Source organism: Caretta caretta, chromosome 8 (assembly GCF_965140235.1).
Source record: "Caretta caretta isolate rCarCar2 chromosome 8, rCarCar1.hap1, whole genome shotgun sequence".
Lineage (NCBI taxonomy): Eukaryota > Metazoa > Chordata > Testudines > Cheloniidae > Caretta > Caretta caretta.
The window spans coordinates 46,647,222-46,670,446 of NC_134213.1; the positions used below are offsets into that span (position 1 = coordinate 46,647,222).

At 46.1% G+C, this 23,225-nt stretch overlaps 1 protein-coding gene across 18 annotated transcripts in view; it reads right to left on the reverse strand.

The window, feature by feature from the left end:
* Positions 1–299: 299 nt before the first annotated feature.
* The window catches only part of PRRC2C (proline rich coiled-coil 2C), a 117,282-nt gene continuing 94,356 nt past the window's right edge, over positions 300–23,225 (reverse strand). For 13 of the 18 annotated variants that reach the window (XM_048862309.2, XM_048862323.2, XM_048862305.2 and 10 more), the window contains 4 exons: positions 10,404–10,507; positions 6,155–6,281; positions 4,888–5,124; positions 300–2,131 (listed from right to left, as the gene is read on the reverse strand). In XM_048862309.2, coding sequence (XP_048718266.2) covers positions 1,871–2,131; positions 4,888–5,124; positions 6,155–6,281; positions 10,404–10,507 — 729 coding nt within the window. In that variant the 3' untranslated portion in view covers positions 300–1,870. The remainder of the gene's footprint in view (positions 2,132–4,887; positions 5,125–6,154; positions 6,282–10,403; positions 10,508–23,225) is intronic. The other 5 variants (XM_048862320.2, XM_048862324.2, XM_048862316.2 and 2 more) reach the window with 2 other exon arrangements.

Consider the following 23,225-nt stretch of genomic DNA (forward strand, 5'->3'; position numbering starts at 1 on the left):
AAGCATCAGATATTAGCCAGTGCTGGAGGCAAGATACATGAAATGATAAACTAAGAGTCTGATCCAGTATGGCTAAACTATGTCCCATTAGCTCTTCACTGTAGGATTAATAGGAGAGAAATGTACTGTGAGGGAGGCAAGCCTTGTTCACCATATATAAGTTGTTTTAGAAATTCAACTGCTATAAGTTTTCTTCTTAAAGCATAACGTATGCCATCCATACAGCAAGAGTGATACTTCACACATTCTTTTTTGCCTGTAAGCATGTAGACTAATGGTTTATAAAATTACCAGGATACTTTATTTAGAGAATATTTTATTAGTTTCTGTAATCAAACCCATGTAAATAAGACCTTACATATTTAATACAGTATTACCCCTGTACAAATGGAAAAAAAATTAAGTTGAACATTTCTAGACCAATATGGCTGTTAATTTCTGTACAATGCCAACTCACAGTACAAGTGGGATACTTTTTTCCAAAGTTGACATCACAGCTAAAGTTTCCAAAAATTCAAATTATATATATATTTATATAAAAAGATAACCAATAGCGATTCACTAGGCATCAATAGCAGCAACAGCCTTTCCAGCTTCTGCAGTCATCTGAACAAAATTATACACATTAGACTTTCAGCATACTTCCTTCCAGAAAGTAAAAAAACAAAAAATCCCAGAAAAAAACAGCAAATTCTGTTATTGATGTGGTACCTGGTGCCTTTTATTAGCTTCTCAATCATTGTCTGGAAAAAAACATTATTAAAAACAGCTCTGGTATAGCACAGTCACTACTACATATCATAAGCAGGTACAAGATATCTTACATTCACAGAAGTATCATACAGTACTGTCCTACAGCTATAATAGAGGATACAATTAAAAAGGCATTATTTGACTTGATTCTACTTTCCAGCACACAGTGGGCAAGGAGGTGCGATGCAGCTCTGACCTAACAATGCACCTTTTTAAGATAAGGTTCTCTTTACTCTGATAAAGTTTCTCTTTAATCTAGCAGCACAGTTCTAAGTGCTCATTGCTCTACACAGACAAAAGCTGGAAACTGGTTAAAGACTACTGGCTTCATATACGGATAGCCAAACAGAGGTGAACAGAACTCATTTGACTATTAATGCAATTAGGCTTTTAAATCCAAGGGGTGAATGTCTGAGGCGGTGTGGGTATAGAGAGTAGCCTGTGTGCCAAGCGACACTTTACTGTCGTGATCTAAGTACATCATCATATCAAACAAAAGCAACAGCAGTCAAACACTGCCTTTTCAGGGAAATTTGACACAATGTTGATGTCACTAATTGTGTTCTATTACTTTAGATGCCATGTGGTGAAGGATAAACTACTCTATGTGACTTGCCAATTATATTAATTCCCATTTTTTTATTGCGAAACAGCAGCCTCTCAAGTCACTAAAAAAAGTAAAAATAAACACACCTTACTCTGTCCAGCACTGTCTTCAGACTGCACGATCGGAGAGTGACAGCTTATAAAAGATGAAATAGCAGCCGAAGAACAGCAGAGCATGAATAAAAGTGTTCACCCTCCCAGTTCTTCAGCCATCTTCTCCCCTGCTGTGCTATTTCCCATTATGTATCTGGATGGCATATAGATGTGTATGTCAATATACGCACATACACTCCACCAAAAGCAGACTTCATGCTATATTAGAGAAGCTGCAAGCCCAAAGAGACAGAGCATTATTGGACTTGCAGCTGTTTATGTCTGTCAATGCCAGTAGCATCTATCTTCCTTTATACTGTTTGGAGCCATGAAGGGATAGAAGACTACTGTTTTGCCCTTTGGGCTACAGGTTCACGCTGTTGCCCCCCATCCCCCCAGCATCATAGAAACACAGCCTTTAAGATTTTGTTTCTTCTGTCTTGATTGCCTGAGGTTTGATTGGTCCAGTTCTAACAGGTTTTGTGGTGACAGCAGGTGCAGGGGCAGGCTTTTCCTCCACTTTGTCCTGACAGACCCCTGAGGAGTCCGTCATTGCCTCAGCGGGTTTGCTTCCACTTTCGTCCACTTTTTGAGCTTTGCCTCCTATTGGTTTGCTCGGTTGTTGCTGCTCAGAGAAAAACCTGTGTGTGGACTGAAGAACCTCTGCTCTCTGCTTCGCCTTAAAGAAGGGAAAACACACATTTACTGATAGAACGTTAAGCTAAAGATATTTATTTCTTGTAGGAGTTACATTTTAAAAAGTTTCATAACCAATCAGATCGATCATGATCTCCCCAAAGGGCAACATCTTGTTGCTTTTAGTTTCTTCCCCAGGCACCCTGGGCTTGAAAATGCTTCTCAATATAAAAATTAAGTGTAGTGTTATGCCCAATCTTCCCTTGCCCTTCCTGCAGCTATTTCTAAACACCTTTCCCATCTGGGTACACTTGGAAACATTTTGCTGACCTAGATCCCACTAACTTTAAGTCCAAGATCTATTTTTAGGGAATGTTTAGAAACTGTGAAAACTGCAAAAAAAATCTTCAATTATAAATAAGTGTTAGACATCATAACAACATGCAAGCCCTTAATGTAAGGGCTCCTAGTACACCCCCCTACCCTTCCAGCCTTGTTTGACGCTGGGGACTTTGATATTGTCACCTACTTGCTCTAGCACTGTTGTGACTCTGTCAGTACTAACAAGGGTTGTACAAGTGCAGACCAGCTGCCAGCTTTTTGCCATTGCATCCTCTAGACTTGTTCTGAGCACGGTTATGTGATCGTGGCAAAAACATTGGCAACTGGCCTACACCAACCATCCCACTGTCACTAGAGCAACAGTGGGAGAATTTCAGAAAGTCTACAGTGCCAATATAGCCACAATATCCTGATTCAAATTCTCCCCACACCCCTCACAATACACAGAAGCTGCTGCCTAGGTTGAGTTTCTCTCAGGCTATATACACACTACAGCTTAAGTCAGTATAAGCTATGTCGCTCCGGGGTATGAACAAGCCACCATCCTGAGCGACATTAAATTACCAGCTTACTGTGGACAGCAGGGGAGCTTCTTCCAACTGACACAGCTACCGCCGCTCGCGTGGGCTGGAGCAATTAAATCAGTGCGAGAGTTCTCTGCCGTTGGCTTAGAGAGTCTGCATTAACAGCGCTACAGCGATAGACTCAGTTACCGCCATTTTCCCAGGCTTGCAAGGTATGTAATTTAAGCCACTTGGTTACATGGTGCAAACTGCAACTTTACCCTTGCTCCTTTCTCTGTAAGGAATAGTACTATGCCGACTAATGGCATGATTATATAACCCTTCGTCACACTGAGCAGCACTCATACAAAAGCCCACTAAAGTCAAGGGACTGCTCATGGAAGTGCCACTCAACTCCAGTAGGAGTTGCACTCCTCAGGCCCTCTGCAGGCAAGTCCACTGTACAACAGAAAAGTAATATGCTATCAAGAATGCTATGCATTTATAAGCAGGACACCAAAGCACTTGGAACATGAATTAAGCCTCAATACTCCCATGGATAGGTATTCTATCGATTTTATAGATGGGGCAGAGAGAGATTGCCTTCCCTCGGTGTAAGAATTGGAAAACAATCCGAGAATCCCAGCCCCCAGTCTACTCTACTGTAATGACTAACCAACTTTTCATGCAATTAATACAACAAACATTAATATTTATTAGTGATGGACCAACAGACTGTGGAAATAGTTGCATTTTAAATGAAGCAGCATGCGGACTTAAACTCCTCTGTGCAGATTTGTCTGTTAGCTAAATCAGGATGTCTGAATGCTTTAATCACAAGTGACAAGGAATGAATGTGAAATAATTTAAAGAATGCATATGGGGAGGTACAGAAAACAAGACTATGTAAGATTTATGCTTGCTGTCTTTTGATGGTAAACTCAGATGTGACTGGCCTAATTAAGGATCAAATTTTATAGATGGATTAAGAACTAATCAATTACGGATAACATTAAGTCTAATTCGTTAGAAGTTTGGAGTAGCTGTATCCCTAACAAGTAATTATTTACAAACTAAAAATATCTACAATTTAAGTGAAGGGCAGTGAAAGTAACATCTCCCCAAATGCCTAATTTTTTTTTGAAAAGCTTGTTACATTACTTCTACACCCAGACACTGAAAGTGGCAACACAACTGAAGAAGAGTTCCTTTCGACGAAGCGCTATCCACATTGGTAACTGATTCTGCAGAATACAGGCAGATGTGTAAAGTGTATTATAATCTTACGGTGTCCCCACACAGACTCCCTGTGCCATTGCATCTGCTTCAGGAAATAATATCTTGCCTCATCATGAAGGGTCCCAAAGTGCTTTACAAGTTTTTGTGTGTATATATATATATAATATGTATGATTCACATAATCTACTACTGAAATGCAGCCACCTCTTGGGTGGAATATGCCAGCTGTTTAAACAGTTTATAACAGGAACTGAGAAACAGTATATCCAGTTAAAACTACAGGTAAAATATATTTTGGCCACATCACCAAAACTGGAAGTTGGCCAGTACACTAGGGGCTCATCTGGCTACATCCCCCTGCCCAAAAAAAGGTTTAAGAGACCTTGGGTTTTACATCTCATTCAAAAGATGCAGTCTCCTGAAGCCTAAACTTCAGATTTCCCTCAAGAATGATAATGGTTTTATGGAGCCATTGGTCACAAAACCACCTGAGAATGGAAGCCTGCTGCCATAGTTGCAATTCTTTAAAAAAAAAAAAAAAAAGGGGGGGGGGGGGGCTAGTTTTAGTTTTTAGTCTGTACTAAGACATTAAAGGCCTGGATAAAGCAGTTAAGGGTCCAGAGGCTTCTTAAGACATGGTTCATAGACACATTCTTGCCCTATGAGCTGTCAAGACTGAACTGGTGTTAACAGCACCGCTGTTCAAAATACTAACCTTTACGTCTTGTTCAGCCTTCATCGTAGCCTGGGCCTGATTGCCTCTGACTCCAGATAGTGATACACAAGGACCTCTGGCCACATGCTGTAAACGAGGGTGGCTCATAAGGCCTGTGGTCAGCTGAGGTGGCATCTGACTAGCCAGTGCCATTGGCGGCCTCTGAACAGGCGCTGGGAAGGTGTTAGTATGTGGGGCTCTTACCAATGGAGGGATCAGGTTAGGCTGAGAGAGGATCTAAGTGGGGGAAAAACAACAACAACAAAAAAACATTTAGCCATTAGAAAACTGCCAACCAGATCATATGTTGGCTTTTCCTTAGAGGGGGAAAAACATGCCTGCTCTGCCATTAAACTAATGCCAAGAAAGTAGGGGGATTTTTTTTCTCTGTTAAAACAGGCCATGCTTGGACTCCAGGAAAAACAGAACCCCCAAGATGATGCTGTTGTGCTTAAAGTTGCACTCAACTCAAAATTCTACTAAAAAAAGGGGAAAAATACCCCCCCCAAATTAAGACATGTTACAAACCCTAGCAAGGCAGCACCTAAGGGCATCACTAGTGAGAAAGAGTTCTCCCTGCATCTGGCAGCATTTAGTGAACCCTTCAATCAAAAAAACCCAGACACGCAGATCCTTAAGTCAAACACTGAAACCAAACAGACGAATCCCAAAGAGTACTTATCCACAGCATATATCATTTTCTCTCTAGTGGCTCAACGATATCCAGTTATAATCTGGAACAGTTACCTTTTTTAGGTGTTCACTGGAATATTTGAAAAAAAATCATACTTTGGATCACTTCAGAACTGCATCTCAGACAAACGACTAGGAATCTGCTGAAGTTTTTAGAATCTTAAATATGCACTGGGACCCTTCGGAGATACGGAGTCCCCCAATCCCCCTCTAGTAGGGTGTATAGAAATGAGGTTATCTGGAGCTGTGTGGGGAAGCCTGCAAGGCACCTACCTGTACTAGAACTACTCAACCTAGTGCTATTAAGTGCCTCACTTTCAGATGCGCAGATGTCCCTGAAAATTAAAATGCATGAAACACCAGAAAACCTGCATTAACTTGCAAGGCTGAAGACAAGTCTGCTTTAACTTGAATTCAGTTGCTTGATAAACAACATTCTTTATAAATTGAGGGCTTATACTTTTAACCCATCAAAATAAAAACAGAGCCCACAGGTGAGTAGAGTTATAAAGTCACAGGATTAACTGAGGTGTAGAAAAGCAAGTTTGCTTTCAGGAAGCCATCAGTTTCCCACCTGGGGAGCGAATTGTGCAGGAAATGGCTGTGTCATTCTCACAGCAGCAGCTGCTGACTGAAACTGCTTCTGGTAGACAATGCTGTTCATTTTATTGGACTGGTTGTTAGGACTTGCAGAAGCGGCCCTTGAAAAGAAACCAACACCAATTAGAATCAAGACATTGCTATCACCACAAGGATGCTTTTGTAATTAGCACTTCCAAGCTGAAATCTGAGCTCAAAGGAAAACTACCATCAGATACTCCCTAGCAACTACCATTAGGATCCTCAAGGCAAATGAAGCCAGAACGGTAGCAAGTTAACATGGCAACCCCAAGGGGAAACAGTTGAGAGTCAGAATTACTGAACAAAATGAGCAACAGAACACAGAAGGAAAGTAAGTGTTTTGGTCACAGACTTTACCTGGTGCCCCCACCATAAACGATCTCAGACTCAGTAAGCAAGACTGTTTGCTGTGTATGGCTAGGCCCCCTTGTTTGCTGTGTGGGGCCAGGCTCCCCCCCCCCCCTTTTTTTGCCCATTCCACTCCCTTTGTATTGTCTGATTCAGATCCTAAGCTTTTCAGCACCAGGACCTGTGACATGCACCAAGCACACATGCAGGACAGTTGATGCTCCCTAATTGTTTCCATTCTGACCCCCTCTCTTGCTCATAGATTTCTTTTGTTTTCAGGCTGAAGTTTTCCAGGTGTGGGATGCATTTTTTTAGTTTTTGTGAGAAGAAAAACCATGTCCCTCCATTACAATTTTTTTCTGTAACATTTTGAACAGCGAAGCCAAAACAGATGAAGTTTGAAAGTTGATTTTTTGAGAGTGCAACAGCCTTCACTGAGGAGTAGTGCATGGTCTCGATCATGAGGAAATGGGGTTTGATTTGCTTTAAATATCATGTATTAAACATGCGCAATATATTTTTGTTAAGATTACTACATGAGCACTGATGCAGCGCGTGTGCGCGCGCACAGCTAAACTAAGTCACCCGAATTGTTATTAGTTTAAGTCAATTTATTCCTACAATTTTCAACCTGAACAAGTTTAAATTATTACGACTCGGTGGCTCTCTGGAATCTTCCAGCTCATCTGCCCCAACTGCACGCTGGCCCAATGAAGATGAGTAGGCCCGAGGCCCTTCATCAATATACCTCGGGATCTGCTAAGGTGTGCAAGAGAAGGGATCTCTGTAGCAGACCATAAAGTGCATGGGACAGGCATTTCAGTAATTTCTCAAATATTTCCTGATTGCTGATTTTACACTTTAACTGCCTTTTTCTTTGCAACCCATCAGAATATTGGTGTCATGAAGACTGATGCTCTTTAATATTTTCTCCCTCCTCACCCCATCAAAATCTTCTTGCAATGAAAAATTGGAATTTCCATTCAAAATCTGTATTAAACACTGAAGTAGTACACGTCAAGGGATATTGTCAACTCAAACAGTCCATTTTCTAACTACAGAAGGTACAAAATTTTCAGTCCAATTACCATAGTGGAAAGAAGCTGCTCAGATTTAGATGGTTTAATTTGCATATCTGAGAACACTGTGTAGCTAGTATTTTCTCCTTTGTATAAAACAACCAGTTTTTATCTTGCTGAACAGACCTTAAGCTAAGCAGGGAACTGAAAATCCATTGAGAATCTCTCCCCTCTATCAGAAGGTTTCAGGAAATAATATTAAAAAGCTGGTTGAACAGAAACTGGAATTATTCAATAAAAATCAGAAATGTCAAAATTAAAGTTGCACTTTAAGCCTTCATCACTGAATGCTTTTAATTTAGTAGGCACATGCTCAAACACAGTACTACACACATTTTCCCCTAGAATCTTAGGATACACATGAACTATTAAATCAATAATTGTGTAAGTATAAGACAAAAAGATTACTAACATGATGCTGAACATTAGACTCCTAAACTTCTAGGAAAAAATTATGGAAGTACTGTATTTAATACAATATAATTGAAGACCATCTTAAATGCACACATACAGGGGGAAGAACAAGTGTGTGCATACGCACTTAGCTTTGGCATTTCCCAATTCAGTATGTAACTATGCAATAATATACATACATTTCTAGCCTTGATGCAGTCAAAACTCCCAAGCCTCTCAATGGGAGTTTTGTCTGCTTCAGAACTGCAGGGTCTGTCAGATGAGTAAGGATAGACAATTACAAAGATACAGGCAATGAATCAGTACTGTAATCACAATTTTTTTTATTTCTGAATAAAAACAAATTACCTTATGTGTTATACAAAAAAAGAAAGCAGAAATGCTCTTCGCACAAAACCCTAAAACATTCCCAGACAACTGATTCTGTACATAAGAATCTTAACACAATTATTGTCATCTAATAGAACATTAAGCTTCAGTGACTGAAACCAAACAGGGATTTTGGAAGCGAAGAAGAGACTATATATAAGGTTAATTACCTGCCCACTAAATTTCAGCTATCTTGATGTCAACAAGCAATGTACCAACATGTGTTGATGCATTCAGAACCTGTATAGCCACAATATTAAACAACAAAAAAAACCCTAGAAATGATTTGAGACTATTTAAAAAAAATCCAAGTAGTTAGATATTAAGGGTACATTGAGACTAAGTGGGCCCCATTCAGAACCAGACTTCTGCCCTTACAGGCCATACATTCAGCAAAGATGTAGGTACTAGCACATGCCAGCGTTAACACTAGTAACATTAGATTATGTGAATGCTTGGGACTAAGATATACTTATTTCAAGGACACAATCAGAACATGTCAATACAAAAATGCTTTGAGGATGTTCACCAATTGACATAACATTCGGGATCCACCTGAGCTCTTACGTTGTATTTAGGGGGAAAACCACAGTCAAGTCAAATGGATCAGCTCACAGAAATATAACCTCCTGTTAAAATAAAGCTCACAAAACACTAAGGGCTGATACAGGTGAGATGTCCACATTGTGCAAAAGTGAATTTGAATTACAATTCATTTGTAGTCTTCATAGGCAATGTATGTTTACATTCCTCTGAAATCTTCAGAACGTTCTAGCTCTATGTCTGCATTGTGGGTTTTTAAAAACTTTTTAGTGCCTGCAAGTCATTGCCACCTCAGTTTCTGAAAATACACTCTTCTCCTTAACTCCACATGAAGTCAGTCTGGGTTACAATACAATCTATTTCAGGCCCCAGTAACTGGGGAAAAAAACAAACCCTTTCCAGAACCAAAACCTCTTCCTCTCCTGGAAGTGTAATGGAGAGGTAGAATCTGAAGTCATTGCAATCTTCATCCCCTGTATGTTGAAGGAGCCAAAAATCCTACTGGTTTTTATGAATCTCCAAATTTTCACATACCGGAAGATTAGTATGAAATAAAGAGGATCCTCTCCTTTTGCTACTTTTGAAATCTCTGGCCTGATGCAATACCAATTAGTGTAGGATTTCTTAAATTCAATTGTTCAGATGGCCAATAAAAACTCCTACAAAGTACTTCAGATTTTTCACTAACTCCTAGTAGCCATAGAGGATTACAGTGTGTCTGGTTTTCTAGCCTTTTCTACTCTATTAAAGGCTTTTCCCTCAGGTAGCATTGTGAGCCGTCTCAAAAAGTTGTGTGCCGGCAACATACATCTCAATGTTACTAAATTTTCCTGCAAAATCTGCTACACTTTTTCGTATATCAGCCAAATAAACCTGCAAGCCAGTCTATATACTAATTTCAGAGTTTAAGAACAGTTTGTAAATCCTGCACTGAAGCATAAGACTCCATCAGAGTTGCTGTCACTAGGTTTACTTTCTAAGGCATGGGGTTTTAAGAAAGGCTTTAGTTTATGCCCTAGGTAATGACTACAATCTTCAGTGCAGGTAAGACTTCTACCCTTAAACAGAATAACTTCTAAAACCTATCACAGTGCCATCCCAAAGTCTTTTCACCACTACGCTCCCAGGAATCACTTCTAAAAACTGTTCAGTTATATTTCAATTTCATTCACAAATTAAAAAAAATAAACTTCATGTTTCGGGGTAGTACCCTTCTGGCATAACCGTTAGCAGACCTGATGACATACTGTAATGCTGCTTCTGCTGTGCTAAGCTAGTTGATTGTTTAAGCGTTATCATTTTGAAGTATTCATAGCCTTCCCCCTCATCCCCATTAACATTCATCTCTTTCAAAGAATTGATTGCTCATGCATGAGCAAACAGCTAGTTACAATACTTAATACAGAACTGATTTTATATGAAATTCTGGGCTTAAAAAGGCTCATTTACCGGAAAGGACTGGAGGTTGGAGTGGTGCTTCTACCAGTAACTGGTGGAGTTCCTGGTTTAACATCAATGCCGCTTCCAAAGGCCTTAAGATCCATTTCTGGCATCTGGAGAAAAATTAACAGCAGTTTAGCCCACATGCATCACTTGTGGTTTAACCCAAATGCATCACTTATAAGGACAACCACAAATGACCCATTCTATTAAGGCTGCTATTACAATGGAAAAAAACTAGCTTGCAAAACTATCTACTTGCAACCTAAGAACATCGAAGCACATGGCTGTCCTTCCCTGCATGCAATTACTCCACATGACAGGGAAAGAGGTTACTCACTCTGTGCAGTAACTGTAGTTTGAGATGTGTCTCCCTATCAAAGCTCCAACTTTAGGTAAACATGTGCCCTATGCGTCTTCAATTAGAGATTTTCATTAGCAGTGTCCATTCAGCCTGTGCACACGCTACTGACTTCCTCAAGCCCCATGCTGAGGCTAGATCAGGCTGTATGGGTGAACCGCCTTCAGTTCCTTCTCCATTGCTGTGTCTCAGAAGGAGACTTTGAAGAAGGAAAGGAGGATGGGTAATGGAGCACCCAGAGGGGGACACATCTCAAAAACTAACAGGTTTCAGAGTAGCAGCCGTGTTAGTCTGTATTCGCAAAAAGAAAAGGAGTACTTGTGGCACCTTAGAGATTAACAAATTTATTTGAGCATAAGCTTTCGTGAGCTACATAACAGTTACTGCACAGAGTGAGTAACCTTTAAGTACTGTCCCTATGAGTGCTCAACTTCAGATGGAGCAGTAGCCCCATCAGGTGGTGGGAGCTTCAGAGTCAAGTCAATTACAGAGGAAAGAAATGCATTGCCAACTGCTGCATCAGATCTGGAGGCATCGATTAAGGCAGAGCGTCTGGAGAAGGTATGTGCCGAAGACCATGTAGCAGCTCTGCAGACTTTAGCGACAGGGACATTTTTAAGTAGATGTAGATTGTCATCTTGTTGAGTTAGCTGACACCCCAATAGGAGGTTGAGATGTTGACAGCAGTGTAACAAGTTGTATGTACCCAGAAATCCATTTTGAAAGCCTTTGGGTAGAAAGAGCAGAGCCTTTTAATCTGTTTGCAAACTAAACCAACAGTTAGTGGAGTTACTAAATGGTTTAGTCCAAGGGTGGCCAACCTGGGCCTGAGAAGGAGCCAGAATTTACGGATGTACATTGCCAAAGAGCCACAGTAATAAGTCAGCAGCCCCCATCAGCTCCCCTACCCCACTCCCAGCTCCTCCCACCCACTGGCAGCCCCACTGATCATCAGCACCTCTTCCTCCCTCCCTACACCTCCCGATCAGGAGCCTGGGGGCGGGGAGGAGCAAGGGCACTGTAGGCTCAGGGGAAGGGTCAGGAATGGGTGGAGTGGGGGCAGAGCCAGAGGCTGAGCAGCGAGCACCCCTGGCACACTGGAAAGTTGGCACCTGTAGCTCCAGCCCCAGAATCTGTGCCTATACAAGGAGCCACATATTAACTTCAGAAGAGCCGCATGTGGCTCCAGAACCACAGCTTGGCCACCCCTGGTTTAGTCCTACATACACAGAAGGATAACGCTCTTCTGACATCTAGAGTATGGAGCAGTCTCCACAATGGACTTGAGGTTTCTGAAAGAACACTGTCAGGTAAATGATCTGATTCAGATGAAACTCAGAAGACACTTTAGGAAGGAACCTGGAATGCAGATGTAAGGAAACCTCATCCTTGTAGAAAACTGTGAAAGGAGGATTTGCCATTAAGGCCCCATCTCTCTGACTCTGCGGGCCGAGGTAATAGCAACCAGGAAGCCTGTTTTCATAGAGAAATTTGATAAGGAGCAGGTTGCCATCAGTTAGAGGGAGAATTTATAAGACTTAAGAACCAAATTAAAGTTTCCAAACAGGAGTATAGACTTTCACTGGTGGAAAGAGATTTCCCAGGCCTTCCATGAACCTTGCAGTTGTTGGCTGAGCAAACAGGCAGAACCCCTCAATAGTTGTATGAAAGGCTGTTAAAAGCTGCCAGAAAAATCTTGAGAGAACTAAGTTACAGCCCTGTTTTCTTTAGATGGAGCAGGTACTCTAGAAAAAGAGGAGTGGGGCAGAATGTGGGACTATCTCCTGGAGTTCACACCAGTGACTAAACAGTCTCCACTTGTGAAGGCAAGTATTTTTGGTAGTATCTTTCCTACTATTTAATATGTGCGGTACCTCTGCAAAACAGAACAGCTCTAGCCCTATGAGCCATCAAGGAGCCACGCCTTGAGGTGAAGAATGCTCAGATTGGGATGCAACAGTCCTGAGAAAGGAGCTGAGGTGTGATTGGGAGATTTGTCATCATACAGTGAGCTAGATGAAACAGGTAAGTAAACCATGCTTGCCTTGACCACATCAGGGCTTAGAATGACTCCGATCCTCTTCTGTTTGATTTTGTTAACCATTCTGAGGATCAAACGCATCCCTCAGAGGCTTGGGACCTAAACTCCCCCTTGAATAAAACAGGTGGCATTTTCTTTTTGTAGCTGTTGTTAAAACATCCACTTCTGGAAATCCCCAAATCTGAAAAATGTCAACCAGGTTCTGGAGATTCAGCTCCCACTCATAGTCTTGGCGGATGCTCTCAGCAGGTATTTTTCTCCTTGATGTTTTGTCTGCATGGAAGATACATTGCTGGGATTCCTTTGTGATGTTTTATGTACCAGTTCCAATACCTTATTGCTTCGGGACCGAAGGAAAGATCTTGTTCCTCCCTGCCAAATGATTTAGAACATGCAGGCCATGTTGTCCATCATAACCCTGATAGATCTGTGCCTGATGAGAGGCAGAAAATGAAGGCACGTACTCTGACTGCTTTGAGCTCCAGTAAGTTGAAATGAAGGATGGTTTCTTGGGTGACCATTTGCCCTGTATTGTGAGAGCACCACGTGTGCCCCAGTGTTCCCTCTAATTTTTCCCACCCACATGCAGAATGAATTTTATGTGCACCAAAAGGAAGGTGATGTGTCACACATCACCTTCGTATTGGTGCACATAACAAAATTCATGTGGTGGGGGTGGGGCTGGGGGTTCAGAGTGTGGGAGGGGACTCTGGGCTGGGGCAGAGGGCTTCGGGATGCAGGAGAGTGCTCCAGGGCTATGGCGGGGGGGAGGGGAGGGAGAGGGGGACGGACGGACGACTCCTCCCCAGCTCTCTCTCCCTGCAGCAGCATGGGAGCTCTGGGGCTGCAGAATAGGCAGCCCTCCCACAGCTGGTCCAGGCTGGGAGAGGGTTGGCCCAGGCCACGCTGCCCCGGCTGTGCCTGGGTCAGGCCACAACAGCTGTGCCTGGGCCCAATCTGGCCACACCACCCTGGCAGGCCTGGGCACCCCGGCTGGTCCAGGCCGCAGGCTGAGTTGGAGGAGGGGCGCCCCAGCAGCAGCAGGTCCCTGGGTAGGTTCCTTGAGCAAATGCGCAGCCACGCAGCTTACAGGGAACTTAGATGTGCCCCCATCCTAACAGAGATATATCCATGGTTATGGTTACTGCTGGTGTCCACTGAAGAAAAGGAATCCCTGCCCCTACCATTGCAATGAATGTTCCACCAGTCTGGGGAATGAGTCACCTGCTGGGGAACTGACACCTTTTTGTCCACGCTGTGTGTGTTTGGCGGGTAAGCTGATCTGAGCCACCCCGGCAACAGCAAAGCTGTAATCTCGCATGTTCTGTCACAAAGGTGCAAACTGCCATGTGAACAGGGAATTGAAGACAGTTTCAAAATGAAGTCTGGGGGCTCCCTGCAATAACTCTGAAAAGGTCTGATAATGTCACAAATCTGTCCATGGGAAGGAAGGCTCTGGCTGCTAAAGAATCCAAGTATGCTCCTATAAATTGTAGGTTCTGAACAGGAGCTGGTGTACAGTTTTCCACATTCAACTGCAGACCCAAGTCTAAGAACAGGGAAAGCATTTAGCTGTGGCAGATGACACCTCTTGGTACGACTAACCCTTGAGCAGTCAGTCATCGAGGTAGGGGAGTACGATTGCCTGACTATGCAGGTCAACAGCCATCACCGATAGAACTTTTGAAAACCTTCAGAGCCGAACAAGAACACCTGATACTGAAAACGATCCTCACCTACCACAAAATGCAGGAACCTTCTGTAGGATGAGCGTATTGGTCAAGGGCCAAAAACCAACCCCCTGAATTTAGAGAAGGAATTATAGCTGCCAGAGAATCACCATCCTGAACTTCTGAGGCTTCACGAGTTGGTTTAGGAATCTTAGATCTAGGATTGGTCTCCACCCTCCATTTTAATTTGGTACAAGTAAATAGCTCAATAGAAGCCTCTCCTCCATGTTGACCGGGGACAAGTTCTATTGCTCCTGAACAAAGAAGGGAGTTTATTTCCTGTCTGAACAGCAACTCATGAGAGGAGTCCATAAAGGAGGGATGGAGAAGTGGAATGAGGAGGCTGGAGGTAAGTAAAATGGATGGTGTGGCATGAGGATATTTCCATCACCCATTTGTCCAAGGCGATATACTCCCATGCTGGTTGGAAATGGGAGAATTGGTCTCCAAATGGAGGGAGGTGAGCAAAACATCATAGTTGGCAAGTGAACGGAAGTGGGGGCTTCAACCGTTAACCATCCCGTCAAAACAGCCACTTTGATGATGAAGGCCTCTCCGTAGACACATCAGTTTTGTTAGAAGGTCTCTTTCTTTGGAAGCTGTCTCTCTCTAAGAGTTGGTCACTGAAACCTGGAGAATCGCATCAGACCATGTCTTTGAACCGTTCCTGATCTACTAAACTTCCTTTTGTTTGCAGGGGTAGACACCTAATGAGTGTAACGTGGCCCCACAATCCTTAAGGGTACACAATGACACATTGGTATTTTCCTCAAACAAACTGAGTCCATCAAATGGAAAGTTCTTTATCATATTCTGGACTTCTCTGGGGAAGCCAGATAGCTGTAAACCAGGAAGCCCTAATCATTGCCATAAAGATACAGTGCCATAAAGATACAGTGGGCTGTGCTATCTGCAGCATCCAGAGCTGCCTGAAGAGATGTTCAGGCTAGTAACTGTCCCTCAGCCACTGTGGCCTGAAACTGGTCCCTTTGGTCCGGTGGAAGTGTTCAATAACCAATGCAAACTGTTTATATATTATGTAGTTGTATTTTGCCATCAGCACATGGTAATTTACAATACACATCTGTAGGGCTGCCAATGAATAGGATTTTCTCTCAAGCAGGTCTAGGTGTTTCTGGTCTCAATCGTATGGGGTGGACTTGTGACGATGTTGCTTGCCCAGTTCATTAATTGCACCAACCACAGCGAGTTCTTATTTTCCCACCCTCCACCTAACTCTGAGTCCTTAATGGACATGTAATTTTTTTTGAAAAATCGGTCCTCTTACACATTGCCACTTCTGTAGCCGGGGTTTGCCAAGTGGTTTTCACAGGTTCCAGGAGAGCCTTGTTGACAGGAAGGACAATTCTGGACGGTGTCGCAGACTACAGAGCATACAACGCCTTGTGTTGGTATTATCAGTAGAGATTCTGTTACCCGCCCAGCGAGATCACGGAACTGCTGAAAGTCGTCTGCCATAGATGCAGCACAAGGCACTGCAGCTTCAACTGGACAAGATGACAAAATGGTAGCTTGAGGAGTGGCTTCTTCATCTGCCCTAGTTTCTTGGGCTTCAAATGTTTTCTCCTGTTGCTGGGGAGGAGAAGCTTGAGCCTCCCTACCATCCCAATAGGAGAGGGTTGGAGCCCCAGAGAACTACCTGCAAGAAGCTGCCCAGGGATCCCAATCTGGCCACTGAGGACCACAAGCAGGAGGGAGTGGCATCCAGGGTTGCTCTCATCAGGAGTGGTGAGGTCCTTGAGTATCATCCCTCACCTCTGAGAAAGGGGGTATTGGAGGAACTCTCTGCCTCCACGGTACCGAGCCTCAAGGACATCATCTCTGAGGATGTGGACCTAGTCAGGCAACAAGGTCTTTTTGAGGGGGGTTCCTTGGGAGGCGAATTAGAGCTCCTCCTCTTCGAATGTTCATAGGAGGACTGAGAATCTCCCTTTTCTGGGAGACTGCTGTGCATAGGTCAAAGGGGCCACTGAGGAACAACGTACGGGGGGGGTGATCTGGCTCTGAAGCAGGGCAAAGGGAATGCTCCATCAGCAGCAGTCAGCCTGGTTTCTTGGTTCTTCCAAGCCTTAGATCTGAGGGCTAAACAAAAGTTACACTTCTGAGGGAAGTGCAATTCTCCCAGGCAGCAAAGGCACTTTGAGTATCCATTGTTGATTGGAATAGCCTCTCCACATGAGAGGCAAAGTTTAAACCCCAGTGACCTGGGGCATGCCCTGGACAGAGAGGATTCCCCAGAGGAAAAGAAAATTTTTTTTAAAAACACAAACTACCACTACAAACTAAAAACTAGCTAGCTAAATTGGGAAAAACAAGCACAGAAAAAGCGGACGCGAACACCATGCAGACACGCTAAGCTCCATCTCAGGCTGAAGGGGGTGAGAAGAAACTGAGGATGGTTTGCTTATACAGCCTGAGACAGCCCTGGTGTGGGGCACGAGGATATCAAAGGCGCATGAGTGGGCTGAATGGACACTGCTAATGAAAATCCCCCATCGAAGGCATGTGGGGTACACAGGCACCTGAAAGCGGAGCACCCATAAGGACACTATTCAAAGAACAATTGCTTATTTGAAGTTACCGCACAGGATTTCCAACTCCAGTCTTCCGCTTCCTGTGCGTAGGAAAAGGATTCCTGACCTAGCTTAAGTTTTTGGCCTTCAGAATCTTAGTTGAGCATGACCTTTTCCCACCTCTACTCAGGTACCGTGCAGACCAACAACCAGTATCCTGAGCATCTATATTCTAGTCAGAATTGTTCAAAAATGAAGACATCAAATAAGCCAATGATGGAAATAAACCAGAAAAGAATGTACACGACCACATCTAAAAGGGTGAAGAAAACAGAGAAGCAATATGTCACCTCAACAGCACAATTGCCAGACTTAGAGTGGAACAATGGATAAATGTGAATCTTGTGTGATATCTTCAAAACAGCAGAATTACAAAGACAGTCTCTAAAAGGAAATTATTATCAGCACTTTATTCCCATGGCTGGGAACTGAACAGTTTGAGGGAAGTATTGGAATAAAGCCAGACAATCGCTACACGCAGTACGCGAAGAAAAGCCCCATCAATGTCTAACAGCAGGGCTAGAACGAGTTATTTTTGTATGCACAAATGTGAGGCACAAAACAAAAATAATAAATCTGTAATAGCTATTTCCAATACACCTGTTGCCATGGTACCCAACAAGCAGGGGATGCTGTCAGTGCCTCTTTAAAAAAAAATTAAGGTTTCAAAAACTGACCAACTCTAAAAAAAAGACAGTTGCCTTCTCCATAACTGGTGTTCTTCGAGATGTGTTGCTCATGTCCATTCCACATTAGGTGTGCGTGCTCACGTGCACTGGTGCCAGAAGTTTTTCCCCTAGCAGTACCCGTAGGGGTGCGCCCCTAGTGACCCCTGGAGTGGTGCCTCTATAGCGCGGTATAAGGGGTGCTGTGTACCCCCCCCACCCTCAGTTTCTTCTTGCCAGACAACTCCGACAGAGGGGAAGGAGGACAGGATGTGGAATGGACATGAGCAACATATCTCGAAGAACACAGTTACAGAAAAGGTAACTGTCTTTTCTTCTTCGACTGATTGCTCATGCGCATTCCACAATAGGTGATTCCAAGCTGTATCTACTGGAGGTGGGTAGGAGTTCACAGTCTCTCGGGACGGAGTACAGCCCTGCCGAACTTGGCGTCTTCCCTGGTTTGAGAGACCATCGCGTAACGCGAAGTGAATGTGTGAACGGAAGACCACGTGGCAGCCCTGCAAATGTCCTGAATGGGGACATGGGCTAAAAAGGCAGCCGACGAGGCTTGCGCTCTAGTCGAGCGTGCCCTCACAATCGACAGCGGGGCGATTCCCGCTAGGTCGTAACAAGTACGGATACATGAGGTGATCCAGTTGGAGAGCCACTGAATGGAGATCGGCTGACACCTCGTCCTTTCGGCTGAGGCAATGAACAGCTGCAAAGACTTCCTGAACGGCTTAGTCCATTCCAGATAAAAGCCAGAGCCTGTCTCACATCCAGCATGTGGAGGTGGCACTCCTCACTGGACGCATGGGGCTTGGGACAGAGGACCGGCAGGAAGATGTCCTGACCCATGTGGTAGGTGGAGACCACCTTGGGGAGGAGCAAAGGATGTGGTTAGAGCTGGAACTTATCCTTATGGAACACCGTGTATGGGGGCTCAGAGGTCAAGGCCCTGAGTTTCGAGACCCGTCTAGCTGACATGATCGCCACCAGGAAGGCTACCTTCCAGGAGAGGTGCAACCAGGAGCATGTAGCTAGCGGCTCAAAAGGGGACCCGTCAACTGGGCCAGCACCAAGTTCAGGTCCCACTGTGGGACTGGTGGCCTAACGTACGGGAAGAGACTATCCAATCCCTTAAGAAATTGGCCAGTCATAACAAGGGAGAATACCGTGTGCCCCTGCACCGGCAGGTGGAAGGCCGATATGGCTGCCAGGTGCACCTTGTCGGACAGGGCACTAGGCCTTGGGCTTTAAGGTGAAGGAGGTAGTCTAAAATGAGTTGGATTGGAGCAGCCACGGGTGAAATGCCCTGCTCAGCTGCCCACTGGGAAAACCGAGACCACTTCGCCAAGTAGGCCTGATGCGTGGAGGGCTGCTTGCTTTCAAGAGGACGCGCTGAACCCCTTCTGAGCACGTCCTTCCCTCCTGGACTAACCACTGAGCAGCCATGCTGTGAGGTGGAGTGCCGCTAGGTTGGGATGGAGGAGGCGGCCCTGGGAGAGCAGGTCCAGGTGGGATGGCAATGGCCACGGCGGGGTGACTGCCAGGCTCATGAGGGTCCTGTACCAATGCTGCCTGGGCCACGGCGTGGCAATCAGAAGGACCAGGGCCTTGTCCGTTTTTATCTTCTCCAAGACCTTGCCGATCAGCGGGATCGGGGGGAAGGCATAGAGAAGCTGGCCCAACCAGTATAGGAGGAAGGCATCAGAGATGGTGCCCACTCCCAACCCCCACTCTGGAGCAGAAATGGGGACACCGGCGGTTCTGCCAAGTCGTGAACAGGTCCACCTGGGGAGTTCTCCACTCTTGGAAAATCCTGTGCACCACCGTGGGGTGTAGTGACCACTCGTGCTGAGAGGAGAAATCTCGGCTCAGAGTTCCGCCCGTGAGTTCTGGGCGCCCGGTAAGTGGTGGGCCTGTAGGCAAATGTCGTGGGCTATACAGAAGTCCCACAGCCTGAGGGCTTCCTGGCACAGGGAAGACAAATGGGCCCCCGCCTTGCCTGCTGATGTAAAACATCAAGGCCATGTTGTCTGTGAGAACTCTGACCACTTTGCCCTTTGGATGAGAGTGGAAGGCCATGCACACCAGCCGGACTGCGCTGAGTTCCGGACTGCCCTGATCCTGTCTCTGGACTGGGAGAACACGGAGGCCAACCAGAGCTGGAGGGGCCACATCCTGAATCTGATGTGGCGAACCACATATGTGCATGCCGACATGTGACCCTGTCTATGAGCCCTCTCAGGGTCTCAAATCTGTCTGGTGGGAGGGAGGCCCTGGTCGATTCCATGTCCAGGACTGCCCCGATAAACTCTATGTGCTGCACCAGGACTAACGTGGACTTGGTGTCATTTACCAACAGGCCCAGGGTGGTGCACGTAGTCAGGAGGAGCGCCATGTGATCCCACACCTGTGAACTGGAGCTGCCCTTGACCAGCCAGTCGTCCAGAGAGGCGAGATCTGAACCCCACGATGTCTGAGGTAGGCTGCCACCACAGACATGCACTTTGTGAATACCCTGGGAGCAATGGACAGGCCAAATGGGAGGACCGTAAATTGGTAGTGCTCCTGCCCAACCGTGAAATGGAGGAAACGCCTGCATCCCTTGAATATACAAATGTGGAAATACGCATGCTGCAGATTGAGGGTGGCGTACCAGTCCCCGGCATCCAGGGGGGATGATGGAGGCCAAAGAGACTGCGAAACTTGAGCTTTACCATGTACTGGTTCAGGCCTCACAGGTCCAGGCTGGGCGTGGGCTCCCCTTTGACTTTTGGGATAAAGAAATAGTGGGAGTAGTACCACTTGTGTTTGAACTCTGCTGGCACCACTTCTAAGCCAAGGAGCTGCCCCACCTCCTGCTCGAGCAGGGCCTTGTGAGTGGGGTACCCCAGGAGGGATGGGGATGGAGGGTGGTTGGGCGGGGTAGAGGTAAACTGAAGGGTGTAGCCCTGTGAGACGGTGTTGAGGACTCAATTGTCCGAAGTCAGCCGCAACCACTCTGGGAGAAAAAGCACACAAGCTGGAGAAGGGAAGCTTTACTGCGGGTGGATCTTTGGTATGAACTGGTAAATGGCCCCTGGGCGTCCTGTCAAAACTGACGCTTCCCCACCTGTTTACCATTGGAGGGCAGACTGGGACTGCCTCTACGGGCATTTCTTATAGTCCTTTGACTTTTTATAAGGGGGCTCATATTTAGAGTGGATGGCCTAGGTGGGAGCCTGCTGAGGCTTAAACTTGGTCCTGGCTGGAGCTGGGATGTAGAGGCCAAGTATCTTAAACGTTGTGCGGGAATCTTTCAGGCCGTGCAATTTCATGTCTGTCTGTTCTGCAAACAGGGCCTTGCCATCGAATGGAAGGTCCTGCAAGAAGTTCTGTGCCTCACGGGACAGTCCAGACAGCAGAAGAAATGATGCCCTCCTCATGGACATCACGGAGGCCATAGACCTTGCACTCTTATCCGCGGCATCCGACGTTGCCTGCAGGGTTGCCCTGGCAGCTGCTGTGCCCTCCTCCACCAGAATTTTGAACTCCTCTTGTCACGCTCCTGGAGAAAGTCCTCAAATTTGGGTAGAGCGCCCCACAAATTGAACTCATACTGACCCAGGAGGGCCTGATGGTTCACCACCCTTAACTGGAAACTTGAGGACGAATAAACCTCTCCCCCAAGTAAGTCCAGCCTCCTTGAGTCTTATTTTTCAGAGTAGGGGCTGGTTGGCCCTGCCTCTCCCTGTGTTTGATCCACTCGACCACGAGGGAGTTGGGGGCAGGGTGGGTGTACAGGTATTCATGCCCCTTGGTGGGCACAAAGTACTTCCGTTCCGCCTTTTTAGAGACGGGGGGCAAGGAAGCTGAGGTTTGCCACAAGGCGTTTGAAATTTTTGCCACCCCTTCGTGGAGTTGGAGGGCCACCCTGCCCGGTGCTGAGGCCGAGAGGACACTGAAGAGGGAGTGTGAGGGTTCCTCCACCTCCTCGGTCTGAAGTTTGAGGCTTGATGACACCTTTTTCAATAGTTCCTGGTGGGCTTTAGAGTCCTCCTGTGGAACAGGGGGAGGAGGGGCCGTAATTGCCTCATCAGGGAGGATGAGAATGCAGTACTCTGTGTACCCACCGGTACCGGAGGTCTCACCACTTGGTCACCCTCCAAGTGCGGAACCAAAGATGCATGCCCCATTGACTCCTTTCTGGGAGGCTGGGAAAGGGAGGCCGACTCTCTCTCCAAGGCTCCGGCCCCCAAGCGAGCCACCACCAGCTGCATCTGAGGCCACAGAGCACACTGGTGCCACGGTGCCAGCCAAGGAGCCAGCGGCCACTGCACCTGCTGTGGAACCGGCGGAGCAGGCTGTTCAGCCTGACTAGCCTGTCCTATCAACTGATGACTACAAAGGGAGGCTGGGCTGGCATATGACCTGCCGCTGTGCCTGGACCAGGAGGAGTGGTGGAGTCGGGAACAGTGCCGACCACGAGACCATGATCCCGACATGGAGGAGTGTTTCCACCGGTAGCAGCTGCTCTGTGATTGGCTCCGGCGGGCAGATCCGTGATAGCGAAGTGCCGGTGGATCAAGGCCTGGGACTGCATGAGCAGTGCTGCAGCGGGGTCTTGGAGAGAGACAAAGAACAGGAACGGCACCGATGCCCATATCGCGATGGACTACGGTAGCCTCTCAGAGACTAGGACCTCCGGTGCCATCTCTCCCGGTCTCGACGAGGCCTGCTCCCCTTGCGAGGTCTATGGTCCCTCAAGGCGGAGCAATGCTTAGAACCAGTCAGTCATAACCCAGCCAGACAACCTGGTGGGGGTCAACAGGGACCAGCGAGGATTGTGCATGGGGTGGTTGCTGAGCGGTGAACGGTGTTGGGAACATTCCTTTGACTGTTAATGGTACCGACCAGGCAGTGACTGTGGAGATCCAAGTGGTGGCTTGCTCTGGACCGGGGAGACAACAGTGGCGATGCCTCTGGTACCAGCAGAAACAATGTCCTGGGCCACCTGCAGGGCCTCCGGTGTGGAGGGCACCTGGACATCCAAGGAGGCCTGCGCCAAGTGGGCCGGGCTACTCCGCTCAACCTGAGTCGGAGGCCTGGAGGCCGACGGAGACCGAGAACTGCCCAACGTGGGTGCATTCATCCAGCCCATACTACTTTAACTTGCTGACAAGAATACTGTGGGAGACCGTGTCAAAAGCTTTGCTAAAGTCAAGAAACAATACATCCACTGCTTTCCCTTCATCCACAGAACCAGTAATCTCATCATAGAAGGTGATTAGATTAGTCAGGCATGACCTTCCCTTGGTGAATCCATGCTGACTGTTCCTGATCACTTTCCTCTCCTCAAAGTGCTTCAGGATTGATTCCTTGAGGACCTGCTCCATGATTTTTCCGGGGACTGAGGTGAAGCTGTCTGGCCTGTAGTTCCCAGGATCCTCGT